This window comes from Canis aureus, chromosome 3 (genome assembly GCF_053574225.1).
Source record: "Canis aureus isolate CA01 chromosome 3, VMU_Caureus_v.1.0, whole genome shotgun sequence".
In the NCBI taxonomy this organism is placed as follows: domain Eukaryota; kingdom Metazoa; phylum Chordata; class Mammalia; order Carnivora; family Canidae; genus Canis; species Canis aureus.
Window position 1 is genome coordinate 48537845 of NC_135613.1, and position 25568 is coordinate 48563412.

Below are 25568 nucleotides of genomic sequence, written 5' to 3' on the forward strand. Positions count from 1 at the left end.
TTCCTCTTTATCCCCAAGTCCTACCAGCATCCTGGGTAAACTTAGCGTCTGCATGGATGAGCCATCCATTGTCCCAGTCCCTCACTCCAGTGCCCTAGTCCTCACCCCAGGAACTCTCTCCCTGCTTCAGGTGCACTGTCCCATGGTCATTCTTTGCTTTTTGTCATCACATAGAACTGTTCATCTCCAGTCCTGCAGTTGGCCACAACTCCAGTCCTTCAAACATGCGTGTGTGCTTAAAAAGATTCTTCAACCACATGGGCCCTCTAATATGTTGACACCTCTGACTTTGCATTTATTCTCAGTCTGTCATGACATCCCTGCCATTCCTTCTCTACATATATAACTTAGATGCCATAGTGCGTTATTTTAGTAACTCTTGCTAGTAACCTAAATTCCTTTCGCCCTCCTGTATGGCAGATCCCCCACCCTGGAGGAATCCAATTGCACATTTTCTGTGCTAATAACTGATCATTTTGGAAAAGCCATGATCCATTTCTAGGACACATTGGTTGCCTAGAAATTTAGGACTACCAACCCCAAATATACCCTCAGCACTGCCTATCCTCCATCTCTTTGGTCATCTCATTGTCCATCTCTATAATCCATATTAGACCTTCTCTGCTCTCCTCAAACCACTGATCCCTCCCGACTATCTTTGGCCATCACTCTCAGCAAATGACCTTGCCTTTCCCTTGAGTTTATCCAGCTTGGTGTCTTTTGAGTGTCTTGGATATGTAGATTCATGTATTTCATCAAAGTTTGTAGCCATTCTTTTTTTAAAACCTTTTATTTCTGCCTCTTTCTGTCTCCTCACCTCCTGGGACAACCGGTGTGTGTGTGTGTACTTGGTGTGCCAACAGGTCTCTGCACCTCTGTTCATTTCTCTTCATTTACTTTTCTTTCTATTTCTCATATGGAATAATCTCAATTATCCTATCTTCAGGTTCACTCATTCTTCCTTCTGCCAGGTGGAGACTCTCTACTGAATTATTTATTTTAGTTTTTGTACTTTTTAACTCCACAGTTTATGTTTCTCTTATAATATCTTTCTCTTCATTGATATTATCTATTTGATGAGACATCATTCTCGTATTTTCCTTTAGTTCTTTACATACAGTTTAAAAAAAAAAACTCTTTGAACATATTTAAAATAGCTGATTTAAGGGTTTTTTTGTGAGTCCAAAGTCTGGGCTTCTTCAAAGATAAGTTTTAGTAATTGCGTCCCCTTCCCCCCACCCCCCATATATCTGCCATACTTTCTTATTTCTTTATTAATTTTTTTTGAAACTGGCCATTTTTTATACTATAATATGGCAGTTCTGGAAACCAGAATTCTGCCTCCCCAAGGTTTTTTGTTGTTGTTGTCGCTGAGTGACTTTTATGAATTAGTTTAGTAAGATCTGTTTTGTTTGTTTGTTTGTTTGTTTGTTTGTTTGGTCAAATGTGGCCACTAAAGTCTCTTGCATTAGCTTAGTGATCAGCTAATTATTGGACAAAGATTTCCTTGGATACTTGCATCCCAGACATCTCCCACTCTTGGCTGGGGGGCTCTCTGTGCATGTGTCAGGGCATATCTTCAACACTCAGGCCAATACAATTTGGCCTTAACCCCTCATTTCCTGCTTGTGCAGAGCCTCAAGTTCAGCCAGAGGTGAGAGATTAGGGCCTTCTCTGGTCTTTCTTGAGCATGTGCACAGACATATGTGTGCATATGGCCTTCTAGATTCCCAGGAATATGTCAGAGTTTTCAGAGCTGCTGTTTCTATCGCATCACCCAGATTTTCCTAACCAGGCTTGTTAGTTTGTCCATTGTCTATGCCAACTCTTATCTTTTTTCTTCAGACAGCAGCAGCTAAACCATTTCCCCATAAATATTTTTGACAAACATCTCTCAGAGATCAATGTTAACACTGGGCAAGTGTGAGTCAAATGAAATGAAAAACCTGTTCTTCTAAGGAACAACCAGATAATTGATCTATCTACAAAATAATTATTCTTTGAGAATGAAGTTTGAAAAAGTTCAGCTGACACTTCCTCCTCCAATCTTGAAAATATAGGCTGTTATTTTTCTTTTTTTCAAAAGGTTTTATTTATTTGAGAGTGAGTGAGCAAGAGAGAGAATAGTAGCGTGGGGTGCGGGGTTGGGAGAGGGGCGGGACAGAGGGAGAAGCAGACTCCCTGTGAGCAGGGAGCCCAATGCAAGGCTCGATCCTCGAACCCTAGGATCATGACCTGAGCTGAAGGCAGATGCTTAACTGACTAGGCCACCCAGGTGCCCCTGGGCTGTTATTTTTCAAGGTTACTGCTGATCTGGGAGCAGGGGATAGTACTAAGGTCAGTGAGAACACCACAGAGCTCCCAATTATTACCAAGACTCAGCAGATTTTCTTGAAGAAGCATTCCCCAGGTCACTGCAAGTCTTTGGTTAAGAGTTCTGAAAAAATTGATTCTGACAATATTTGCTAGTTTCTGACAATTTATCTTTCACCTGTGAATGGGCCATTCTTTCCTCTTTCTTTGTATGCTTGTGATTTTGTTGTTGTTGCTGTTGAAATTACATTTTGAATATTGTAATGAGATAACTGGAAATCATGTTCTCCTTCTTCCTTGTCCATTGCTGTTTTGCTTGTTCTCATTGCTGTTCTGCAGTTGTCCATTTGTGGTTTTCCAAACCACTTTTTTTTTTTTTTTTTGCAAAGACTGTGTTCCTTGTCGTGTATGGTGTCTATTATCATTCAGCCAGTAGCCTAGCAGATTTCCTTAAATGTCTTTAAAATAAAATTTTAAAAAGATTTTATTTATTCATGAGAGACATATACAGAGAAGCAGACACACAGGCAGAAGGAGAAGCAGGCTCCCTGCAGGGAGCCTGATGTGGGACTCAATCCCAGGACCCTGGGATCACACCCTGAGCTGAAAGCAGATGCTCAACCACTGAGCCACCCAGGCATCTGTAAATGTATTGATCCAATAAGAAAAGACTATTTTTTAAAAGTTCTGTCTGTGACAAGCAGTGCATTGGAAGGCACTTCGGCCCAAAGGGGTTGAGGACAGTGGCCGGCCTCTGTGCCAGTTCCTTAGTGAACTGCCAAAGAGAGCAAAACATACAACTCTGGTTTTTGGAGGAAAAGATCTTTATTGTCCAGCATGCCGCAGTAAGCCACATCAGGAATGCAGGCAGCCATCCCTGTAGCTGCCTGTCATGAGACCAGGGGATGGGAAATGGTAGTAGCTACTATGCAGAACACCAAAATTCATCTATACTTACTAGCCTCTTTCCTCATCATGCACAATTGCTGCAAGCTTTCAGCTAGACTCCAGAGTTCTGAAATGGTTGCTTTTGACATTTCTTAACAGTTCAAAAATTGGGTAAAAGGATTGATCCTTGGAGCTTCTTATTCCACCATCTTCCATGATGTCACCTGGGTATAGACCTTTCATGCTAATTTGACACTTATTCTTTTGAAGGAGAATATTTTTCTGGAAATCTTTCAGATATTCTTTTTGTCCTTGGATCTGCTTAGGTAAAAGTGAATCTTTTTTCTTTTATTCAGTATGGCACTTTATAGACTTCCAGTCTGAAGCACTGGATTTTTCTTTAGCTCTAGGAAATTTATATAAATGGTAGACTTAATGGGTTAATTTGTTTGTCTCTTTTCTCTCACTTTCTGTCTCTGTTTTGGCATGTTTCCTCAGCTTTGTCTTTCAAATTAAAATTTACTATTTTGTCCTATTTCATTATCTAGTCCTTAAATAGGATGTTTTAGTTTAGTGTTTGTATGTTTCATTTCATTTTTTCCCATTTGCTATTTTTTCCTTGCATGCTGTATTTGCTACAGAAATGTGAGCTGTTTGTGTTGGCTTTTCCGCATGCTCATTTTGGTCTTTCCTTTTTTTTTTTTTTTTTTTTTTTTTCTTGCTGTTGATTTTCTTCAGTGTCTGCTAAACACTGGGTTAATGCCTTTATTTGAATAAAGACCATATTGTCATTTTGTTTAGAGATAATGTACACGGTAGGTCACTTTATGGTCCTATGAATAAGTTCAAGGATGTCACTCCTCTGTGAGATGGCTGCCTGCAGGCTGTATTGGTGGTATCTGTTGACCAGCAGTCTTCCCCTTTAGGGTGAATTGTAGGGATGCAGAAGGCTTCCTTTGGGGACAGTATGACAGCCTATTTTACATATTATGACCACATTGGCTCCATTGTGCAGGACTTTAGTCACCCCTAGCTCTGCTGTGTCTCTCCAAAATCCCAGTACCCCTACTGTAGTTTCCCCTCAGGCAGATCTTCCACCATAATCAGAGTTTAGAGGATTCATGAGGAGGCATATGCTTCCGATATGAACACCGACTTTCAGCTCCATTTTTGAGGAAGACTCCTATTCACAGAGAAAGATTACCCTATATAGGCTGAAACCTTCTTTTTTTCCAACCTGCACATTTTTATACTCATACACAAAACTTTAAGAGTTATCCTTGGGATGCCTGGGCGGCTCAGTTGGTTAAGTATCTGACTCCTGATTTTGGCTCAGGTCATGATCTCAGGGTCCTAGGATTGAACCCCACGTCAGGCTCCCCGCTGAATGGGGAGTCTGCATGTTTCCTTCTCCCTCTGCCCCTACCCCCCACTTGCGCTCATGCAAAAAAAAAAAAAAGAACAATCCTCTATAATAGCAGCTTAGACCACATACCTTTTACCCTAAATTCTAACTAATAAAATTTAGGGATGCCTGGGTTGCTCACTCGTTGAGCATCTGCCTTTGGCTCAGGGTGTGATCCTGGAATCCCGGGATCGAGTCCCACATCGGACTCCCTGCATGGAGCCTGCTTCTCCCTCTGCCTATGTGTGTCTCTGCCTCTCTCTGTGTGTCTCCTATGAATAAATAAATAAAATCTTAAAAAAATAAAAGTTAAATTAGTGAAGCTTTATTGTGTACTCATTTTGTCCAATAGAAAAGTCGGGTTTCACTGAATTACCTGATCAATTTGTTAAGAAGTTTGTCAGAACAATAGTTAATTAGTACTCCACTCACAAGTGATTTTTGAGTCACTGACTGCTTTCTTTTCCTCCAACAGAGATATTATTTACCTTGTGAGCCAAGTGATGCCTATTTTTGCTCCCTTTCATCTATTTGACGCACTTGCAGTGAGTATTTGGGGTGATTTTACGATTTTACTCTGTCTAATATTCATGGCAAAATTTGTTTTGTGTTTCTAACTTTTGAATTAAAAGTCTGTGATTTCATCTTTGAGAAGCAAGAGCAAGAATGCTCTTGCTTCGAGCATTCTTAGCCATTTGTGGGAAATATAGATTGCTCTAGAGTACTGCATCTCAAGGTGGAAGAAACCAGAGTTATCTAGCCGCCTCTTCTTTATCTGGGGCCTGAATGCCCTGTGTGACATTCTAGCCAAGTGATCCCGGTGATCTCTGCTGTGCTGTCCAAGGCAGGCCAGGCCACCTTGGAGTTAACTCTGACCACTAAAAAGTCTTTCCCTAGGCTGATGATTTTCTTATAGATTTAAAGGTATTTGAAGACTCTTCTGTACCCTGGAATTGATGCCTTGAGGCTTAGTCCCAATTTCAGCAATTAGCCTTCATGGCATGATTTCTAGGTACATTTGCCATGTTGCTTTTTCCCCCAAGGAATTCCTCTATTTGTTAATGTCACTCTGAAGATGTGGTACCTATTGAACACTGGCTTTGTTAAAAATAATGTGGAAGAGAAGAAGATGATTATCACCACTCAGGTTCTGGGCATTTTTGAAACCCTTGATCCCATTAGTACTTTTTTCAGCCATGATATCAGACTAGTTTCTGCAGAGATTTCCATCAGTGAATCTCTTTTTTTAACATATGCTTTTACAAAAAAAAAAAAAAATTAGGATTTACTTATTTTAGCAGAAGAGGGGCAGAGGGAGAGGAAGAGAAAAACTTAATCAGACTCCTTGCTGAGTGCAGAGCCCATTGCAGGGCTTAATCTCACGATCCTGAGATCATAACCCAAGCTAAAATCAAGAATCAGACATTTAACTGACTGAGCCACCCAGGCACCCCACAAAGTATTTTTAAAATAGAGGTTTAAGTAATGTTACCTGAGGGGTTTCTAATGAAGTTGCTATAGTTTATTGTTGTTAACATCACCTTAGAAGGAAAATATTTTTCTTTATCTCTTACATAATGTGCAATTCCTGTTTTGAGATTGAACTGTTTGACCATATCTAAAACTTGTGATGTGTTAATGTAGTATTCCAAACTTGATGTGATGACAGGTAAATGATTGCAGTGTTGGTTTTGGTATTTCTCTCTTTAGGGCACCTGTGGGGGAGTCCTACGAGGTACAGGAAAACAAAAGATTGGTGCTATCTTGAATGCCATTGGTTATTATGTTTTTGGTTTTCCCATTGGAGTATCTCTGATGTTTGCTGCTAAACTTGGGATAATAGGTATGTTTTTGATTCTTCAATGATCAACCTCAAATATCATTTGTCATATTAAGATAAACTGCTTGAGATATAAAGCAGTTAACTGAAAAGTAGTCCCTGTGGCATTATTTTCTACCCAGTCAGTGCCTTGTCTGTACAAAAACACTGGAAGTACAGTCTCGAACAAAATAGGCATAATCTGTGCCCTCAGGATGAGGCCAGGATTAATTAATTACGCAGTAATTACATTGGCTTCAGTACTACAAGAGAGAATAGCTTAGTCCTGTGAGCACCTGTCATGGGTCGGTGGATGGACTTGCCCTCCTCCGTAATGGATTAGCCTCAGACCTGAAACATGATGAATTACCTAGGTGAAGTGAACACCATATTGAAAAACTGTTCTTTTCCCACTAAGTGATCTTGGCACGCTTGTTGAAAATTAGTTGGTCACAGATGGATGAGTTTATTTCTGGATTCTCTATTCTACTCCATTAGTCTCTCTGTCTGGCTTATACCAGTACCACTCTGTTTTGATTACTGTAGCTGTGTAGTAAGTTTGGAAATCAGGAAGTGTAAGCCTTCCAACTTTGTTCTTTTTAAATTTTGTTTTGGCTATTTGGGGATCCTTGGAATTCCACATGAATTTGAGGGTCAGGTTTTCCATTTTTGCAAAAAAAAAAAAAAAAGCCATTAGAAATTTTATCTGCATTGAACCTGTAGGCTGCTTTGGAGAGAATATTGCCATCTTAATAATACCAAGTCTTCCAGTCCATGAATACAGGATGTCTATCCATTTATTTAGGCCTTTTATTTCTTACAGCAGTGTTTTGTAGTTCTTAGTGTTCCTTACTTCCCTTGGTTAAATTTATTCCTAGATATTTTATTCTTTTGGAACTATTGTGAATAGAATTTTTAATTTCCTTTTCATATTGTCCCTTGATGGTATATTAAAACACAATTGATTTTTGTGTGTTGATCTTGTAAGTTTACTGAATTTATTAGCTGTTGTATTTTTTTGTGTGTGGATTTTTAAGATTCTGTATATATAGGATCATGTCATATGTAAATAAAAATAATTTTACTTTTTCTAATTTTTTAAAAAAGATTTTATTCATTTATTCATGAGAGACACACAGAGAGAGAGAGAGAGAGAGAGAGAGAGAGAGGCAAAGACATGGACGGAGGGAGAAACCGGCTCCATGCAGGGAGCCCAATGTAGGACTTGATCCCGGAACTCTGGGATCATGCCCTGAGCCGAAGGTAGACGCTCAACCGATGAGCCACTCAGGTGTCCCTAAATATTTTTTTTTTCATCATGATAAGTGTACTCTTTAATCCCCATCACCTATTTCCTCCTTTCCCCCAACTCACCTCCCCTCTGATAATCAGTTTATTCTCTGTAGTTAAGTGTTTCTTAGTTTGTCTATCTTTCCTATGCTCATTTGTTTTGTTTCTTAAGTTCTACATATGACTTAGATCATATGATATTTGCCTTTCTTTGGCTGACTTTATATCTTGCTTAGCATTATACTCTCTAGCTCTATCCATGCTATTGAAAATGGCCAGATTTCATTCTCTTAATGGCTGAATAATATTCCAGTGTGTGTGTGTGTGTGTGTGTGTGTGTGTGCGCGCGTGTGTGTGTGTGTATTTTCTTTATCCATCCACCTATTGATGGACAAGATATTCCATATCTTGGCTATTAAAAATAATTCAGTAATAAACATAGGGATAAATATATCTCTTTGAATTAATGTTTTTCATTTCTTTGGGTAAATACCCAAAAGTGGAATTGTTAGGTCATATGGTAGTTCTATTTTTCTTTTTTAAGGAACCTTCATACTCTTTCCCTAAGTGGCTGCACAAATTCAGATTCTCAGCAACAGTGTATGAGGTTCCCTTTTCTTCATATCCTTGCTAACACTTTTTTATTTCTTGTCTTTTTTTTGTACTAGCCATTCGGACTGGTGTGAGGTGATATCTTGTAGTTTTGATTTGCATTTCCCTGGTGATTAGTAATCTTTTCACATGTCTGTTGACTATCGGTATGTCTTCCTTGGGAAAATCTCTGTTCAGGTTCTCTGACCATTTTTTAATCAGATTGGCTTTTTTGGTGTCGATTATATAACTTCTTTATATATTTTGAATACTAACCCCTTATCAGATAAATCATTTGCAGATATCTTCTCCCATTCAGTAGATTGCCTTATGATCCCTATCTTATGAGTTCACACTACATGTTTTTAGTATTTATTTCTGTTGTGTTCTCTGGCACTTTTTATATCTTATGCTCTTTGAATGTAGGCCTTCACCAAGGGCTAGGAGATGATTCTTTTGTTTTTCTTATTCTGCCTTCTCTTCCTCAAAAGTCTCAGGGCCTCAGTCTTTGGTGTCTTTGGCTCTTGGATCTCAATCTCTGGGCCTGACTTCATGCCTGAGGTCCTACTCTGGTATTTCAGCTGCCCCACATATTCACAGTGGCTTTGCAAACATCTCTGCCTCCTGATTCCCTTTCTGATCTAGTCATCCAGGCTCAAGAACTCTGCCCCAATGATGCTGCCAAGTCTTACCAGTTCTGTCTCTATAATCTTTCATATCTGTGAGAGATTTATCCTGATTTCAGAGAAGAGTTGAGAGTTTATAATAGCTATGGCATTATAGCATTTATTATCTCCATAAACTACATACCTAACCCAGATATTTATTACTCTTATTAAGGCATTACCATTCAGCATCAGTTTTCCTGAAGTGCAAGTAAACAAAGTGGTACATGGGGCGGCTTCTATTTTTCAGACATCTCCTTTCTTCCTCAGAAAAATTCTTTCCTGGGTTTAATCTCAAAACAGTACCTGTAGATTTTTGTCCCTAGGCAATAAATCCACTCATGTCAAAAGGGAAGCAACTCTAACATCCAGCCACCTGTTAGTTCAAGACCTGGAGGCTGTTTGTGTTTTCATGAATTGGGTGCATTAGTGACACTCTTCATAGTTTATGTTCAAATATCTGATGAACATTTTGGAAATGTTAAGTTTCTGGGGGCACCTGGGTGGCTTAGTCAGTTTAAGCGTCTGCCTTCAGCTCAGGTCATGATCCCAGGTTCCTGGGACCAAGCCCCGCATCGGGCTTCCTGCTCAGTGGGGAGTCTGCTTCTCTCTCACACACTGCATGCTGTTCCCCCTGCTTTGTGCTCTCTGTCAAATAAATAACATCTTTGAAAAATAAAAGGAAATGTTAGCTTTAGTTCAAGCATTTTTAAAAATCATTTTCCTTGATAGCTTTTTACACATTTCTTGTTAATTTTAGCCCTGGGCAGGTACGCCGGGATGGCTCAGCGGTTTGGCACATGCCTACGGCCCAGGACTTGATCCTGGGGTCCTGGGATCGAGGCCCACATCGGGCTCCCTGCATGAAGCCTGCTTCTCTCTCCACCTGTATCTCTGCCTCTCTCTCTCTGTGTCTCTCATGAATAAATAAATTTAAAAATCTTAAAAGGATCCCTGAGTGGCTCAGCGGTTTGGCGCCCGCCTTTGGCCCAGGGCCCGATCCTGGAGTCCCGGGATCGAGTCCCGCTTCGGGCTCCCAACATGGAGCCTGCTTCTCCCTCTGCCTGTGTCTCTGCCTCTCTCTCTCTCTCTCTCTCTCTCTCTCTCACTCTCATAAATAAATAAAAATAAAATTTTTTTTAAAAATAAAAATAATAAAAAATAAATAAAAATCTTTAAAAAAAAAAATTAGCCCTGGACATCTTATCCTTTTGTTGCTATTGAGGCTTTCCCTTCCACTATGTAATCTAAGTGGTTGTTGTTTGTATGTAGGAAGGCTATTAGTTACTATTTGTGAATTTTGTATTTTGATACAATTTGGAATTCTTCTTAATTATAATAGCCTTCTGTTGATTATCATGGCTTTTTCAGGTATACAGTCTTATCATCTACAAATAATTTTATATTGTCTTTACCAGATTTTATACTACTGATTCTTCTTTCTTTCTTTCTTTCTTTCTTTCTTTCTTTCTTTCTTTCTTTCTTTCTTTCTTTCTTTCTTTTTTTTCTGCCTCTAGTAATATACTAAATTATTGTAGTAGTTGTATAAATGCTTGTCCTTTTCAGGACTTTTATAAATAATGCTTCCAGTGTTTCTATAATAAATATCATGAAGGATTTGGGGCTAACATACACACACACAAACACACATAAGTAAATATGTGTGTACATGCTTTTTAAATCATGTTTAGGAAATATACATTAAGTCTATTTTTTTAGATATTTCCAACAAGAATGGTTGGGTATTTTCTCAAATACAATTATATGTCATAGGTTAAAAAATAATTTTACTTCTTCTTTTCCAATTTTTGTGCCTTTTATTTTTATTTTTTGTGCCTATTCTGCAAGAACTTCTACAATAGGATTTAACATTATTTCTAAATTCTCTTACTTTATTTTTACTTTTAGTTTAAAAAGTAACTTTTTAGGGCATATGGAAATGAGCCTATAATTTTTCTCCTTAGGTATATTATGATAAATGATATTAATTGCTTTCTTTATATTGAACAATCCTGGTTATTATGTGCTAATTTATTGGGCTGCTGGATTTTATTAATATCTTATTTAAGAATTTTTTGCAATGATATAATAAGATTAGTCTGTAGTTATATTTTTTGTGTAATCTTTATTGGGGTTTGGTATTAATGAATGTTACATTCGTGGGATGCCTGGGTGGCTCAGCAGTTAAGCATCTGCCTTTGGTTCAGGGTGTGATCCCAGATCCAGGATCATGTCCCACATCAGGCTTTCTGCAGGGAGTCTGCTTCTCCCTCTGCTTGTGTCTCTGCCTCTCTCTCTCTTTCTCTCTCTGTCTCTTATGAATAAATAAATAAAAACCTTTTAAAAAATTAAGTTCTATTCCTTTCATAAAAAGAATTATATTTCTTTTTGTAGCCTTGGAACAATTTACATAGTATAGGAATGATTTGTTTTAGAAAGGTTTGGTGGAATTCTTCTATGAAACATGGAATTCTTCTATGAAACTGTTATGACCTCATCTTTTGGAGGAGTTTATCCTTTTTACAGCTTTTTCCATTTTGTCTTTGAAAAATCAGTCTGTTTAGATTTTTTTCTTTTTGAGGTCACTTTAGCAAATTAATTTTTTAGAAAGTTATTCACTATCAAGATTCTAAGTGTACAGAATTGTGCAAAATAATCTATCATGTGCTTTTAGGGTAAGTTGTTATACATGTGTTCTGCATATATATATACACATCTGTACTCTAGACTTCAGTAACAGTGAATTTTATTTTCTTTAGTGAAAAAATTGTCTAATTAGAAGACTGACTAAATGCTGTAGTATGTATTCAAATAGGTTCTGTAAAGCTTTTATTTTTATTTTATTTGAGAGAGAGAAAGAGAGCAAGCACAAGTTGGGGATAGAAGGAGAGGAAGAAGCAGACTCCCTGCCGAGCAGGGAGGCCTCCATGGAGCTTGTCCCAGGACCCCAAGATCATGACCTGAGTGAAAGGTGGATTTGTTTAACCGACTCAGCCACCCAGGTGCCCCTCAAATAGGTTCTTTTGTTCTGTATCCAGTCAGTACATTTTTTTAAATGTAAAAATTTTGCATCAGCCCCCATTTCTCTGTGAAATTTTAATCTTGGAGCTGTCATAAGAGTCCCTCTATGTCCACACAAACATGTGCTTAGTTTCTGATCTTGAATTTTTGGAAATGTTACTTGGTGGCTTAATGAATAACTTTCTTCAATGTCATCTCTCTTTTTAAAGACTGGTGGAGGCTGAGAGCCTATGGGGCATCTGATTGATGTCAGGCTGGGCTTCGTCATTCTCTATTTGGGATGCACAACTGCCAGATACTTATTATTGTCTCATAGTGCTACCAAGCACTGCCCTAAACACTGGAGAAGGAGAATTTACCTAAATTCAAGAACCCCTGTTCTTAATAAGCTGCTGAGTTTTTACAATTCAAGTTTACTTAAAAAACAAACCACAGCAATTGCACGACTCGGTATTTACCCCAAAGTTGCAGATGTAGTGAAACAGAGCGGCACCTGTTTCACTACAATATTCATAGCAACAATGTCCACAATAGGCAAACTATGGAAGGAACCAGGATGTCCTCTGACAGATGAATGGGTAAAGAAGAAGTGACTATATAAAATGGAATATTACTCAGCCATCCAAAAGGATGAATACGTAACATTCACATCGATGTGGATGGAACTGGAGGATATTATGCTGAGTGAAATAAGTTAATTGGAGAAAGACAATTATCATATGGTTTCATTCATATGTGGAATATAAAAATAGTGCAAGAGACCATAAGGAAGGAGAGGAACCTGAATGGGGAAAAATCAGAGAGGAAGACGAACCATGAGAGACTCTTAACTCTGGGAAACAAACTGAGGGTTGCTGAAGGGGAGGTCCAAGGGAAAGAGGTCATTGGGTGATGGGTATCAAGGAGGGCATGTGATGTGATGAGCACTGAGTGTTATACTATATGTACATAAATTTAACTTAAATTTAAAAACTGTGCAAAAAAAACACAGAAACCTCTCTCTTATTAGAATCTAACACTCCTTTAAAATAAGATCTCCCTCTCTTTGTTCACTAAGATGCTTTTTATTATTGTACTTGGTAGGTGCTTGGGTTTGTTAAAAAGTACCTTTAAATTATTGAAATTTAATAGTATGGAAATTTAGGGAAAATTCATAAAATGTAAAGAAAATTAAATTACCTTTAATTACACTGCTGAGCATTAACATTGGAGGCATTCAGTGTATTTTATTCCATTATTATAAAATTGCTTTTATTCCAGTATGTTCTATTTTTCATAAATGCTGAATATGTAATCGCCTTCTATACCACATTAGACACGTGGTTTTTAGTACCTCTGTAATATTTTCTTGTATCATTTCTTTAATACTTCCCTGATTGTGGAATTTAAATTGCTTCTCTTTATAAATCAGATTTGATGAGCATCCTAGGTGTATGAATTACTAACATCCCTGAATCTTTCCCCAGGATGGATTCCTAGGCATAGAGTCACCCCATCAAAGGGTGTGAACAGTCAGTCTACCTACTTCTCAACTGAAAAGAAGCTTTGTTTAATTATCAGGAATCTTGTTTCATTACCTGGAGTCCACAGAGGACCAGCCTCAGTGTCCCTTGTCAGTGGGGGGACACACGTGGAATGAATGAATGGATGGACTAATTCTCACTTTATGCCACATTCCATCTCTAACCAAAGCAGCCTGCTTTGTGGTGAAATTGTTGATATGCCAGTGGATATTTTGTATCCACTTTGGCCTATAATGGATATTTAACTAGTTTAAATAGTTTCTTCTCAGTAGATAGGCATTGTTTATATCTGGTTTTTTTTTTTTTTTTTTTTTTTTTTTTTTGACTGATCCCTTTATAATCTCAGTAACCACACAGAGGTTGTTTCCCATTGGCTGGGACCCACCCTTCCCTCTCCTTCAGCCCCTGTCCTGGAGCTGTCACAACTGGTTCCTCCCCTCTTCCAGTGGGGAGAGCCACCTGCCCTTCTTGCTGACTCTGGGCTGTAGGTCACCATCACAGTGTTCAGTGACTTTCGTGACTCTTGGTGCCCTTCCAGCTATCATGTTGGCTGCCTTGTTTGGTGTCTGTTCCCCCAGGAGCATGTAAACTCCATGATGGCACCGATTTTGCCGCCTGTCTGGTTCTGTGTTCTAGCACTTACAGCGATGCCTAGTGCAAACAAAGCCAATACATAATTGTGAAATCAACATATAAGCAGCAGAGAGTTGAGTGGTGTTTTTACTGTTCATCGGCAGGTTGATTGCCGCTGATCAATCAATGGTAAACTGGAGTCTAATTCTGGTCCATAACTATGTACATTTTTAACTGAAATTATTTTATTTTAACTGAAGTTAATTTAACTCTGGATACAGTAATTTTGGAAGAATGTTAACATGAGAGGAACAGCATTGAAGAACATCTAAGCTGTGGTTCTCGTTCTGCATCCCTAGGTCTCTGGTCTGGATTGATAGTCTGTGTTTTCTTTCAAGCCCTTTTCTATTTGGTGCTCATCTGGAAGACAAACTGGGAGAGAGTTGCCGAGCAGGTAACCACGTGTCCTTCTGGAAGTCTGGCTCTTCCTTGTTCCTGTGACACTGGAAGGAATCTGCGAGGGTTGACATGCTAAGGATGCCATTGGCAGCATGACCTGCTTGGATTCGTGCAAAGTGTCTGAGAGCTAGGGGCAGAAGGACATCGTATGTTAGCACATTTTCTTCTTAGTACAGAGTTCATTCAGGGTCTATGCACTAGAGTCAGCCATGGCAGGCGTGAGTTTAGAAAATATTTTGCCTTTTTAGTATTAAAATAGGGGAAGGGGGGTTTCCTAATTATACTGATTTGTTGTCTGCTTTCAGGCCTCTTCCTAGAAATGTTTTTGGTCCATATTTTCCTAAAAAGCAGTATGCTAAATATCTATGATCAGAGGGAAGTATTTGGAAGTGGAGCCAAAACCTCCAGGGAGGGGAATGGGATCTTGACTCTGTGGGCATCTCTGTGTGAATAGCGAACCCTTTTTGTTCTGTGGAGATGAGATGGATGGGAGTTTGGCATTACTGAGGATTGGGGGGAGGGGTGTTATTGATAAAGAGATGGAGGAGGAGCTTAGTGCACAAAGCCTCACTGTTTCAGTGTTGTCCTCCCCTCCCCCACCCTACCAGGTTTCACATGCCCTCGGTTTTCTTAATTGCGATGTATGAGGTCTTTCCAATCCTGGTGTAATTGATGGAGAGATAAATTTTATAGGACACACAGTTGGGCCATAAACCATCCTGTATGTAATAACACCATTTGTCCTTAGACTTTTTCTCTATATCAGTGCTTTGGAACACTGAAGTGCATGGTGGGGGGGAAAAATATATATATATATATGTTAAATTTGCAACTGTAGGGACAGGTAGTTTTTTACATCATTGTTGTGAGCTGAGCACAGGGGAGAATAGCAGTTGACCAGTGTTCTGTTCTGTTCTTGTTGGCGTTTCAGGACCAGAAAAGACTGTGTTAGATGTTAGAGCTCTTTAGCAGTGGTTTCATCAGTAGCTCCAGTGAAGTTTTAACAAGAGACTACTCACCTAACTTGACTTACCCTTTGTTTACTTAGTGACGCTTGTTCTCAGGCACAGGTCCGAGCTGGGCTGAAGGGGATCATCAGAGAGACCACGCCGTCACCAGCAGGTAACAGACGACGTAGTCTATGGCCCTTGTGCCTCATGAGGCAGAAACCCAGTGTAGCCAGAGTTGCTTAGTTTATGAGATCCCGCCTCTGGCACGATAAATCTTGTCTCTGCCCAAATAACTGGGAGATAAGCTCAAGGTTCTCCTGAAATATTCTTTTTTTTTTTTAAGATTTTATTTATTTATTCATAGAGATGCAGAGAGAAAGAGAGAGGCAGAGACACAGGCAGAGGGAGGAGCAGGCTCCATGCAGAGAGTCCAATGTGGGACTCGATCCCGGGTCTCCAGGATCACGCCCCGGGCTGCAGGCAGCGCTAAACCGCTGCACCACTGGGGCTGCCCAGATATTCTTAATGTAATTTCACTTATACCAGCCGATAATTGATAGTCATTGTTTACAATGTATTCTTATGTAACTTTCCATGATATCCCTCTGTTGAACCCTGTACATAAGTACGGACTCCACTCTTCTCTGCAATCAGATCTGCCTGTCTTGGAGAAAGAAGTAACCGATGGAGTCATTTTACCTGATATCATCACACCCGAGAGCCAGACCCTCCAATTAATGGTAATAGAAGAAAACAACCAGTATGCTGTGCCCACCATTGGGGATGTTTTGACAGTGAGCCAGTTGGTTTTCTATCGTGGAATAGCTCTAGCTCTTGCTGTTGCCGTTTTTTTAGCAGGAATTTTAATAAGGGTTTTCAATGACCGTGGCTAAAATAGAAGAATTATCAACAGCCCACAAACCAGACATGATAAACCTACATGATATATGAAGCCTGGGAGGTGACCCTGTCACGTGGACAGCGGTTTTGCCCCCAGTTGCGGGTGGAAAGGATATCAGTGATGCTTTCTTAGTTATCCCAAGAATCTGCACTATCCTATTTGAGATCAAGAAAGGAGTTAGAATTCTACATTTCTCCCAGATGTTAACCCTATCATGGTTTTTAAATCTGTACATTTGATTTTCCCTGCTGGAAGTATTCTGTACCCTTTTGTTGAATATCTTCCTTCTTTCAGGAAAGTTCATTGTCCTCTAAAATTGATTGCTGATCCAGTTTTGTTTGTATTTCTCTGTTAATGTATTTTATCAGTGGGTGTGTATTAAGTGCCTGTTCAAATCCCATCTCAGGTATAGCCATATAAGCTTTTATAAAATAAACATTTTAAAATTAAAAATGTTTGCTACTAATATTTGAGGGTATGACATCTATCTAAACCAAACTTTTAGTTTTGGGCCTCTGAGCACATTTTTGTGGCAACTTCCATATTAAAAAATCAAGCTCGGTTCTCTTCTGTGGCTCAGCTCCCCAAATGTTGCCCCCTCCCAGTAGATTTTTACTTTGTTTTTTATCTTTAAAAGATTTTATTGATTTATTCATGAAAGACACAGAGGCAGAGGGAGAAACAGGCTCCCTGCGGGGAACCCAATGCGGGACTCAATCTCGGGACCTGGGTGTCATGCCCTGAGCTAAAGACAGACACTCAACCGCTGAGCCACCCAGGTATCCTCCATTTCTTTTTTAAAAAAGGTTTTATTTATTTATTTGAGAGAAAAACTTAAACACAAGCTGGAGGAGGGGTGGAAGGAGAGGGAGAAGAAGACTCTCACTAAGTAGAGAGCCAGCCTGGGGGTTCAATCCCAGGACCCTGAGATCATGACCTGAACCAAAGTGAGCTGCTTACCCAACTGAACCACTCAGGCACCCCTTGATTTTTATTTTAATTTAATTTCAATTACAAACGATGTTGAGCATCTTTTCATTGGTTTGTTGTCCATATGTATATCTTTTTTTGAGAAATGTCTATTCAAGTCCTTTGCCCATTTTTAAATTGTTTTTTCTATTGTTTTATATATATGTGTGTCTTAATATATTAAGATATACCTTAGTATATTATTAAGATATATCTAAGATATTAAGATATATTAATAATATACTATATAGTATATATACTCTTAATAATATACTAAGATATATCTTGATATTAAGACATATAAATATATATAGTGTAATACATACATACATACACACATAATGTATATTCTAGATACTAGACCCTTGTCAGAAGTAAAGTTTGCAAATATTTTCTCTCATTCTGTAGGCTATCCTTTCATTTTCCTGACAGTGTCCTCTGTTGCACAGAAAGTTTGTAATTTTTTTTGAAAGTGTAATTTTGATGAAGCTCAGCATATCTATTTTTTCTTTTGTTGCTTCTGCTTTTATCATCATAAGAATCAATTGCCACATGATAAGAAAAAAAAATGTAAGTACTCTTGGAATCTCAAAATGTTATAGAAGAATTTAAAAACAAAACAGAAGATTGTGTTTCCAGTGTGCTATGTCGGGAGGTTGGAGGTCCTCACCCCTGTCCTCAACCAAGAATTCTAGAACTTATTTCTAGTCTGTCACCTGTGACTCCAAATGTGTGTGATTTTTCTACACCAACAACCAATTCTCCAATCTCCCAACACCAACTGGAGGTCCAATGATTCAATTTAATTCTGACACTAAGTACCCAGAGTCAGTGTCAGACTCCATAAACTAAGGGCTCAGACCCACAAGACTGACCCCAGTTTCAGAAGGCAATTGCAAGTCCAGGCCAACCAAACTTTTTCTTACTGACCAGCTGTCATTTGGGGGTTTTCATGACCCACTTCTTAGATTTGATAATTTGCTAGAGCAGTTCACAGGACTCAGGAGGATGCTTTACATATGGCTACTGGTTTATTATAAAGGACACAACTCAGGAACAGCTAAATGCAAGAGATGCACAGGGGTGACAGTGCTCAGAGGTTCCATGCCCTTTCTGGGCATGTCACCCTTCCGGCACCTCAATGTGTTCACCAATCCAGAAGTTCTACAAATCCTGTTGTTTAGAGGTTTTTATAAAGGTTCTATTACATAGGTGTGATTGAATAAGTCACTGACCATTGGTGATTAGACTCATCTCCAGCCACTCTCCCCTTGCTGGAGTCTGGGGTACAGGGCTGCAAGTTCCATCCCTCGGATCATCTGTTGGTCTTTCTGTTGACCATTCCAAGTCCTGAAGTCATCTATGGAGCCCATCAAGAATAACTTTATTAGGATAAGCTCAGGTAAGGTTGAAAGGGGCTCATCATGAATAAGAAAAGATGCCCCTCTCACCCCGTCACTGAAGAAATCCCAAGGAATTTAGAAGCTGTTGTATCAGAAACTGTGGACACGGATATCACAATATCAAAAGAAGAATAGCTGAACAAACTAAGTATCAACCACTCTTGTTAGATCCATCAGAGAACTAAGGTCACAAGGATAACTTCTTCCTTCCAAATTGAAGAGACAGGCAGATACAGCTTATTAGAGCAGAGGCAGATGGAGCCAGTAAGAGATATTGAAACTTAAATTGTAATTGACAAATTGCTGGAGGCTTAATGTGCTCAAGCTTATGGGGGTTTTGTCTTAGGTGGGCCCCATAAAATTCCATGAATTTTGTCTTCATGTTCTCAGGGAGAAAAATCCTTTCATGCTTCTATAGGAGATAAGGGAAATGGAACCATTTAAAAATATGCCCATAGGGGCACCTGGGTGGCTCAGTGGTTGAGCATCTGCCTTTGGCTTAAATTGTAATCCCACGGTCCTGGGATCAAGCCCCACATCAGGCCCTTCGAAGGGATCCTTCTCCCTCTGCCTGTGTCTCTGCCTTTCTCTCTGTTCTCTCATGAATAAATAAATAAAATATTTTAAAAAATAAAAATATTCCCAGAGCATTCTGTGCTTTTTAACCAAAGCCTACACTCAAGGGAAACTATTTTACCAGAGGCCAACTACCATGGGTTTTATCAGAATCTAACCTGATGGAAGGGAAATACTAGACTTTAGCCCCAACAGCCTTCCACAAAGTGAAGCAAAATACCCAACTTCACCCCCTCTACCCTTCTTCTCTCTTTGTAGGGGATAGAGTGAAACTGAGAAGCATTCAGTAAAAGTATGAAGGGAACAGTCCAGAGAGACACATGCTCTTTAAAAGACTGAGACCTTATCATTCAACTATAGAACACTTCCCTCCCCCACACCTTAGCATCACATCCATGGAGCTCCTGTATAATACCAAGAGATTACAACTGAAAGAATGACGTCTCAGACCTTACTTAGGAACTCTCTAGGAAAGCCCAAAGACAATTGGAGAGACAACATCAATGGGCCCCGGGGTAATTTTAGCCCCTGGCAGCTATGGTCACAAAAACAATAGACATAGTGTATCTCCCAGGCAGATAAACCTAAAACCTCACATCAAAGACCTATTGACCTTAGTTCCTTTTATCCAGTTCATCAGGCCCAGCTTTCAATGAGTAATTGTAAGGCATGCTTAAAGGCAAAACAAAGTTTGAAGAGAGAAAGTAAGCATCAAACCAAACTCAGATATGGAAGAGATTTTGGAATTATCAGACTGGAAATTTTAAATAGGATTAATTGCTAAGGGTCTATTGGAAAAAGCGAACAACATGCAAGAAGAGATGAGTAACGTAAACTAGAGAGAAATTCTAAGAAAGTATCAAAAGGAAGAGTTAGAAATAAGAAACACTAACAAAACAAAAATGCCTTTTATGGGCTTTTTAGTAGACTAGATATGATCAAGGAAAAAATCAGTGAGTTTTTAGAGATATCAATAGAAACTTCCTGTCTTAGCCTGTTCAGAGGGCTCTAGCAAGTACCACAGACTGAGTAGCTTATAAGCAACAGACATTTACTGCATACAGTCCTGGAGTCTGGGAAGTCCAAGGTCAAGTTGCAAGCATGGTTTCATCCCATTGAGGGCCCTCTTCCTGGATCCTCACATGGTAGAAGGGACAAAGGATACCTCTGGGGCCTCTTTTAGAACACTAATCTCATCCATTCTCTTCCCAAAGGCCCTACTTCTTAATCTCATCATTCTTGGCGATTAGGGTTAAACATGAATTTTGGGGAGATTTACTATGCTGAGTGAAATAAGTCAATTGGAGAAGGACAGTCATCATATGGTTTCACTCATATGTGAAATATAAGAAATAGCGATAGGGATTGTAAGGGAAAGGAGGAGAACTGAGTGGGAAAAATTAGGGAGACAAACCATGAGAGACTCCTAACTGGGAAACAATGGGTTGTGGAAGGAGAGGTGGGGGGTGGATGGGGTAACTGGGTGACAGGCAATGAGGAAGGCACTTGATGGGATGAGCACTGGGTGTTATACTACATGTTGGCAAATTGAATTTTTTAAAAATGTAAAAAATAAATAGGCTATATCACAAACACACACACAAAATGCAAAGAGAAAAAGAATGGGGAAACAACATCCAAGAACCATGGGACAAATAGAAAAGGTGTAACGTGCAGTTAATGGTAATATCAGAAGAAGAAAAAGAACAGAAGAAATAGTTGACATTAACAACCACAAATTTTCCAAAATAATGACAAACACCAAACTACAGATCCAGGAAACTTAAAGAATACCGAGTAAGATAAATGCCCCAAACTCTACACCTAAGTATATTATATTTAAGCTGCAGGGGATCCCTGGGTGGCTCAGTGGTTTAGCGCCTGCCTTTGGCTCAGGGCGTGATCCTGGAGTCCCGGGATCGAGTCCCACATCGGGCTCCCGGCATGGAGCCTGCTTCTCCCTCTGCGTGTGTCTCTGCCTCTCTCTCTCTCTCTCTATCATGAATAAATAAATAAAATCTTAAAAAAAAAAAAAAGCTGCAGAAAGTTGAATATAAGAGAAAATCTTGAAAAGCCAGAGGGGGAAAACACTACCCATAATAGAGCAAGCAGAAGAATTAGATCAGACTTCTCTGCAGAAACTAGGTAAACAAGAAGAGAGTGGAGTGGAATATTTAAAGTATTGAAAGTAAAAAACCATCAACCTAGAAATCTGTATCTAGGGAAATTATCCTTCAAAAATGAAAAGGAAATAGAAACTTTCTCAGAAAAATAAAAGTTGAGGAAATTTATCATCAGTACACCTGCCTTGCAAGAAATCTTAGTTCTTAAGAGAGAAGAAACATGATCTACATCAGAAACTTGGATATACATAAAGAAGAGCCTTAGAAAAGAAATGAAGGGAAAATTAAATGTTTTTCTTTTCATATTCTTAATTGATCTAATGGAGGAAAAGTTTGTTGAAAATAATAAGAACAACAGTGCATTTGGCTATTTTAGCTTAAGGATAACTAAATGAGTAACAGCAGTGTTACAAGGATTGGGAGGGAGGTATTGGGAATACTCTGTTATAAGGCATTTGCACTATCCTTGAAGTGTTATTTTAAAGAGGAATTAGAGGGGTTGCCTGGGTGGCTCAGTTAAGTAAGCATCTGATTCTCAGTTGTGAGATCAAGCCCTGTGCTGGGCATGGAGCCTGCCCTCCCCCCACAAAAGAAAACAAGAGGAATTAGATTCATTGTGTAAATACCACAAACACTAGGGTAACCACTAAAAATATTTAAGAAAAAGTAGAATTGTTACGCTAGCAGAGGGAAGAAAATAGAATCATATAAAGTAAAATCAGGAAAGGCAAAAATAAAGTGAAGGAGAAAAATGAAACTACAAGGGCAGAAAGTAGAAAAAGTAACAAGATAGATAATTAATCCCATTATATGAATATTCACACCCTGACTATAAAAACAAACAGCATAAAAGGACACATCCTCAACATGATAAAAGCCTTATGTGAAAAATTCACAACCAAAGTCAAGAGTGAAAAACTCAAAGCTTTTCCCCTAAGATCAGGGACAGGACAAGGATGCACATTTTCATCAGTTCTCCTCAGCACAATACTACAAAGTCTAGCCACAGCATTAGGCAAGAAAAAGAAATGAAAAGGTACCCAAACTACAAAGGAAGAAGTAAAATTATGTACCTTCATTAGTGACAATGATCTTATATGTAGAAAACCTGAGATTCCCTGAAACTGTTACACCTATTAAATGAATTCAGCAAAGTTGCCAGATACAAATAAACCCATGTAATCAGTCCTTTATCTATATGCTAGCAATGAGTAATCTGAAAAGGAAAGTAGGAAAACAATCCCACTATATGATTGCATCAAAAAGGATAAAATATTTAGGAGTAAATTAACCAAGGAGGCAAAAAATCTTCTTCACCAAAGACTATAAAATGTTAAGACAAAAATAGAAAAGATATCTTGTGTTCATGGATTGGAAAACTTAATATTATTAAGATAGCCATAGTACTGGAAGTGATCTACAGGTATGACGTAGTTTCTATCAAGATCCCAAAGACATTTTGCAGAAATAGAAAAACCTAAAGACTCCTAACTCTAGTGGTGGTGGAAGGGGAGGAGGGCAGGGGGTGGGGGTGAATGGGTGACGGGCACTGAGGGGGGCACTTGACGGGATGTGCACTAGGTGTTATTCTGTATGTTGGCAAATTGAACACCAATAAAAAATTATTATTAAAAAAAAAACCATCATAAAATTCACATGGAATCTCAAGGGATCCAAGCAGCCAGAACATCTTGAAAGAAAACGAAGTTGGAAGTCTTACACTTCCTGACTTCAAAACTTAACTACAAAGATACAGTAAGCAAAACTATGTGGTACTGACAAAATGCCATATATACACCAATGGACAGAACTGAGACCCCAAATAAACCCTTGCGTATATGGTCAAATGATTTTCAACAAGACTGCCAAGACCATTCAATGGTCTTGAATAAATGGTGCTGGAAAGCTCAGAAATCTGCATGAAAAAGAACAAAATTGGACTAGAATTCAAACTGTAAATATATGAAAATCTTTATAACACTGGTTTAGGCAACGATTTCTTAGATATGATACCAAAGGGATAAGCAACAAAAGATAAATGGGTTTCATCAAAATTAAATACTTTTTTACATCAAAAGATATTTTCAAGAGTATAAAAAGGCAACCCACTGAATAGAAGGAAATATTTGTAAATCCTATGGATTAAAAAAAATCCTATGGATCAAGGGGATTAGTGTCCAGAATATATGAAGAACTTATACAACTCAACAGCAACAAGAAACAAACGGCCCAATTAAAAAATGGTCAAAAGAGTTGAATACACATTTCTCTGTGAAAGATAAGCAAATGGCCAGTCAACACAAGAGAACATTCTTTTTACATCACTAGTCATTAGAAAAAGGCGAATTAAAACCACAAGACTTTACACCATTTACAAAGACCATTATAGAAACGTAACGGGAAAAAAACAAGTGTTGGCAAGGATGTAGACAGGACGGAAATCTTGTGCGTTACTGATAGAATATAAAATGGTGTGGCCACTGTGGCAGATAGTATGTGCGGTCTTTATCAATGAAATATAAATTACCACATGATGCAACAATTCCACTTCTAGTTATATACCCCAAAAGAATTGAAAGCAGGGAATCAGAGACTTGTACTCCACTGCTCATAGCAGCATTATTTACAATAGCCAAGTAGAAGCAACCCAAACATCTATCAACAGGTAAGCAGATAAATAAATGTTGTATGTACATACAATGGAATATTAATCAGCCTTAATAAGGAATGAAATTTTGATATATGTTCTAACTTGAATGAACCTTGATAACATGATTCTAAGGGAAATAAGCCGTATGTTAAAAGGACCACTTTCTTATGCCACAGACAAAAATAAACTCAAAATAGGTTAAAGACCTGAATGTGAAACTTGAAACCATAAAAATCCCAGAAGAAAACATAGAAAGTTATCTCCTTGGCATCAGCCTTAGCAACATATTTATGGATATGTCTCCTTGAGCAAGGGAAACAAAAGCAAGGATAAGCTACTGGGACTATATCAAAATAAAAAGCTTTTGCACAGCAAAGGAAATGATCAACAAGATAAAAAGGCAGCCTACTGAAGGGGAGAAGATATTTGTAAATGATATATCCAATAAGGAATTAAAATATATGAAGAGTTTATACAACAACCAAAAAAGCCAAAGATGGGCAGAAGACCTGGATAGATATTTTTCCAAAGAAGATAACCAGATGGCCAACAGACAATGAAAAGGTCCTCAGCATCACTAATCATCAAGGAATGCAAATCAAAACCACAATGAGATTACATGACACCTGTCATAATGGTTAGAATAAAAAAAGAGGTAACAAGTATTGGTGAGGATGTGAAGAAAAAGGAACACTCATGCACTGTTGGTGGGAATGCAAACTAGTGCAACCACTGTGGAAAACAATATGGAGGTTTCTCAAAAAATTAAAAATAGAAATACCATATGATCTAGTAATACCACTGCTAGGTATTTACTCAGAACAAAACACTAATTTGAAAAGATATATGCACACCTATGTTTATAGAAGCATTATTTACATTATCTACAATAGCCAAGGTATGGAAACAACCTACGTGTCTATCAATAGATGAATGGATAGAGATGTGATATATATATATGAGATATATATATATATATATATATGATGGAATATTACTCATCCATAAAGAATGAGATCCTACCACTTGCAGCAACACCACAAATGGACATAGAGGGTGTAATGCTAAGTGAAATAAGTCAGAGAAAGACAATTACCATATGATTTCACTTATATGTGGCATCTATAAAACAAACAAAATGAACAACAACAACAACAAAAATCCAGAAATACAGAGAACAAACTGATAGTTGCCAGTGGGAAGGTTGGTGGGGGGATGGGTGAAATAGATAAAAGGGATTATGAGTTGCAAAAAGAAAAATGAAATTAAATAAAAATTGGGAGGTGGGAGAAAGTGCAAATTCTTTAATTTCCTGAATTTTCATATCAGTAGATTCTGCATAAGGTTGAAATATATGGTATAAATAAGCCTCCAACTTCTCTTCTTAAATAACTTTTTAAAAAGATGTTTTATTTTAAGGTATATTTTAATTCAATAGTACCTTTTGTG

The 25568-nt window shown here is 38.4% G+C and overlaps 1 protein-coding gene across 4 annotated transcripts in view; it reads left to right on the forward strand.

Moving 5' to 3' along the window:
• Positions 1-25568, forward strand: part of ALDH3A2 (aldehyde dehydrogenase 3 family member A2) — a 131736-nt gene that overhangs the window by 61043 nt on the left and 45125 nt on the right. For all 4 annotated transcript variants that reach the window (XM_077892446.1, XM_077892447.1, XM_077892448.1 and 1 more), the window contains 5 exons: positions 5082-5151; positions 6317-6449; positions 14448-14542; positions 15612-15669; positions 16152-16237. In XM_077892446.1, coding sequence (XP_077748572.1) covers positions 5082-5151; positions 6317-6449; positions 14448-14542; positions 15612-15669; positions 16152-16237 — 442 coding nt within the window. The remainder of the gene's footprint in view (positions 1-5081; positions 5152-6316; positions 6450-14447; positions 14543-15611; positions 15670-16151; positions 16238-25568) is intronic.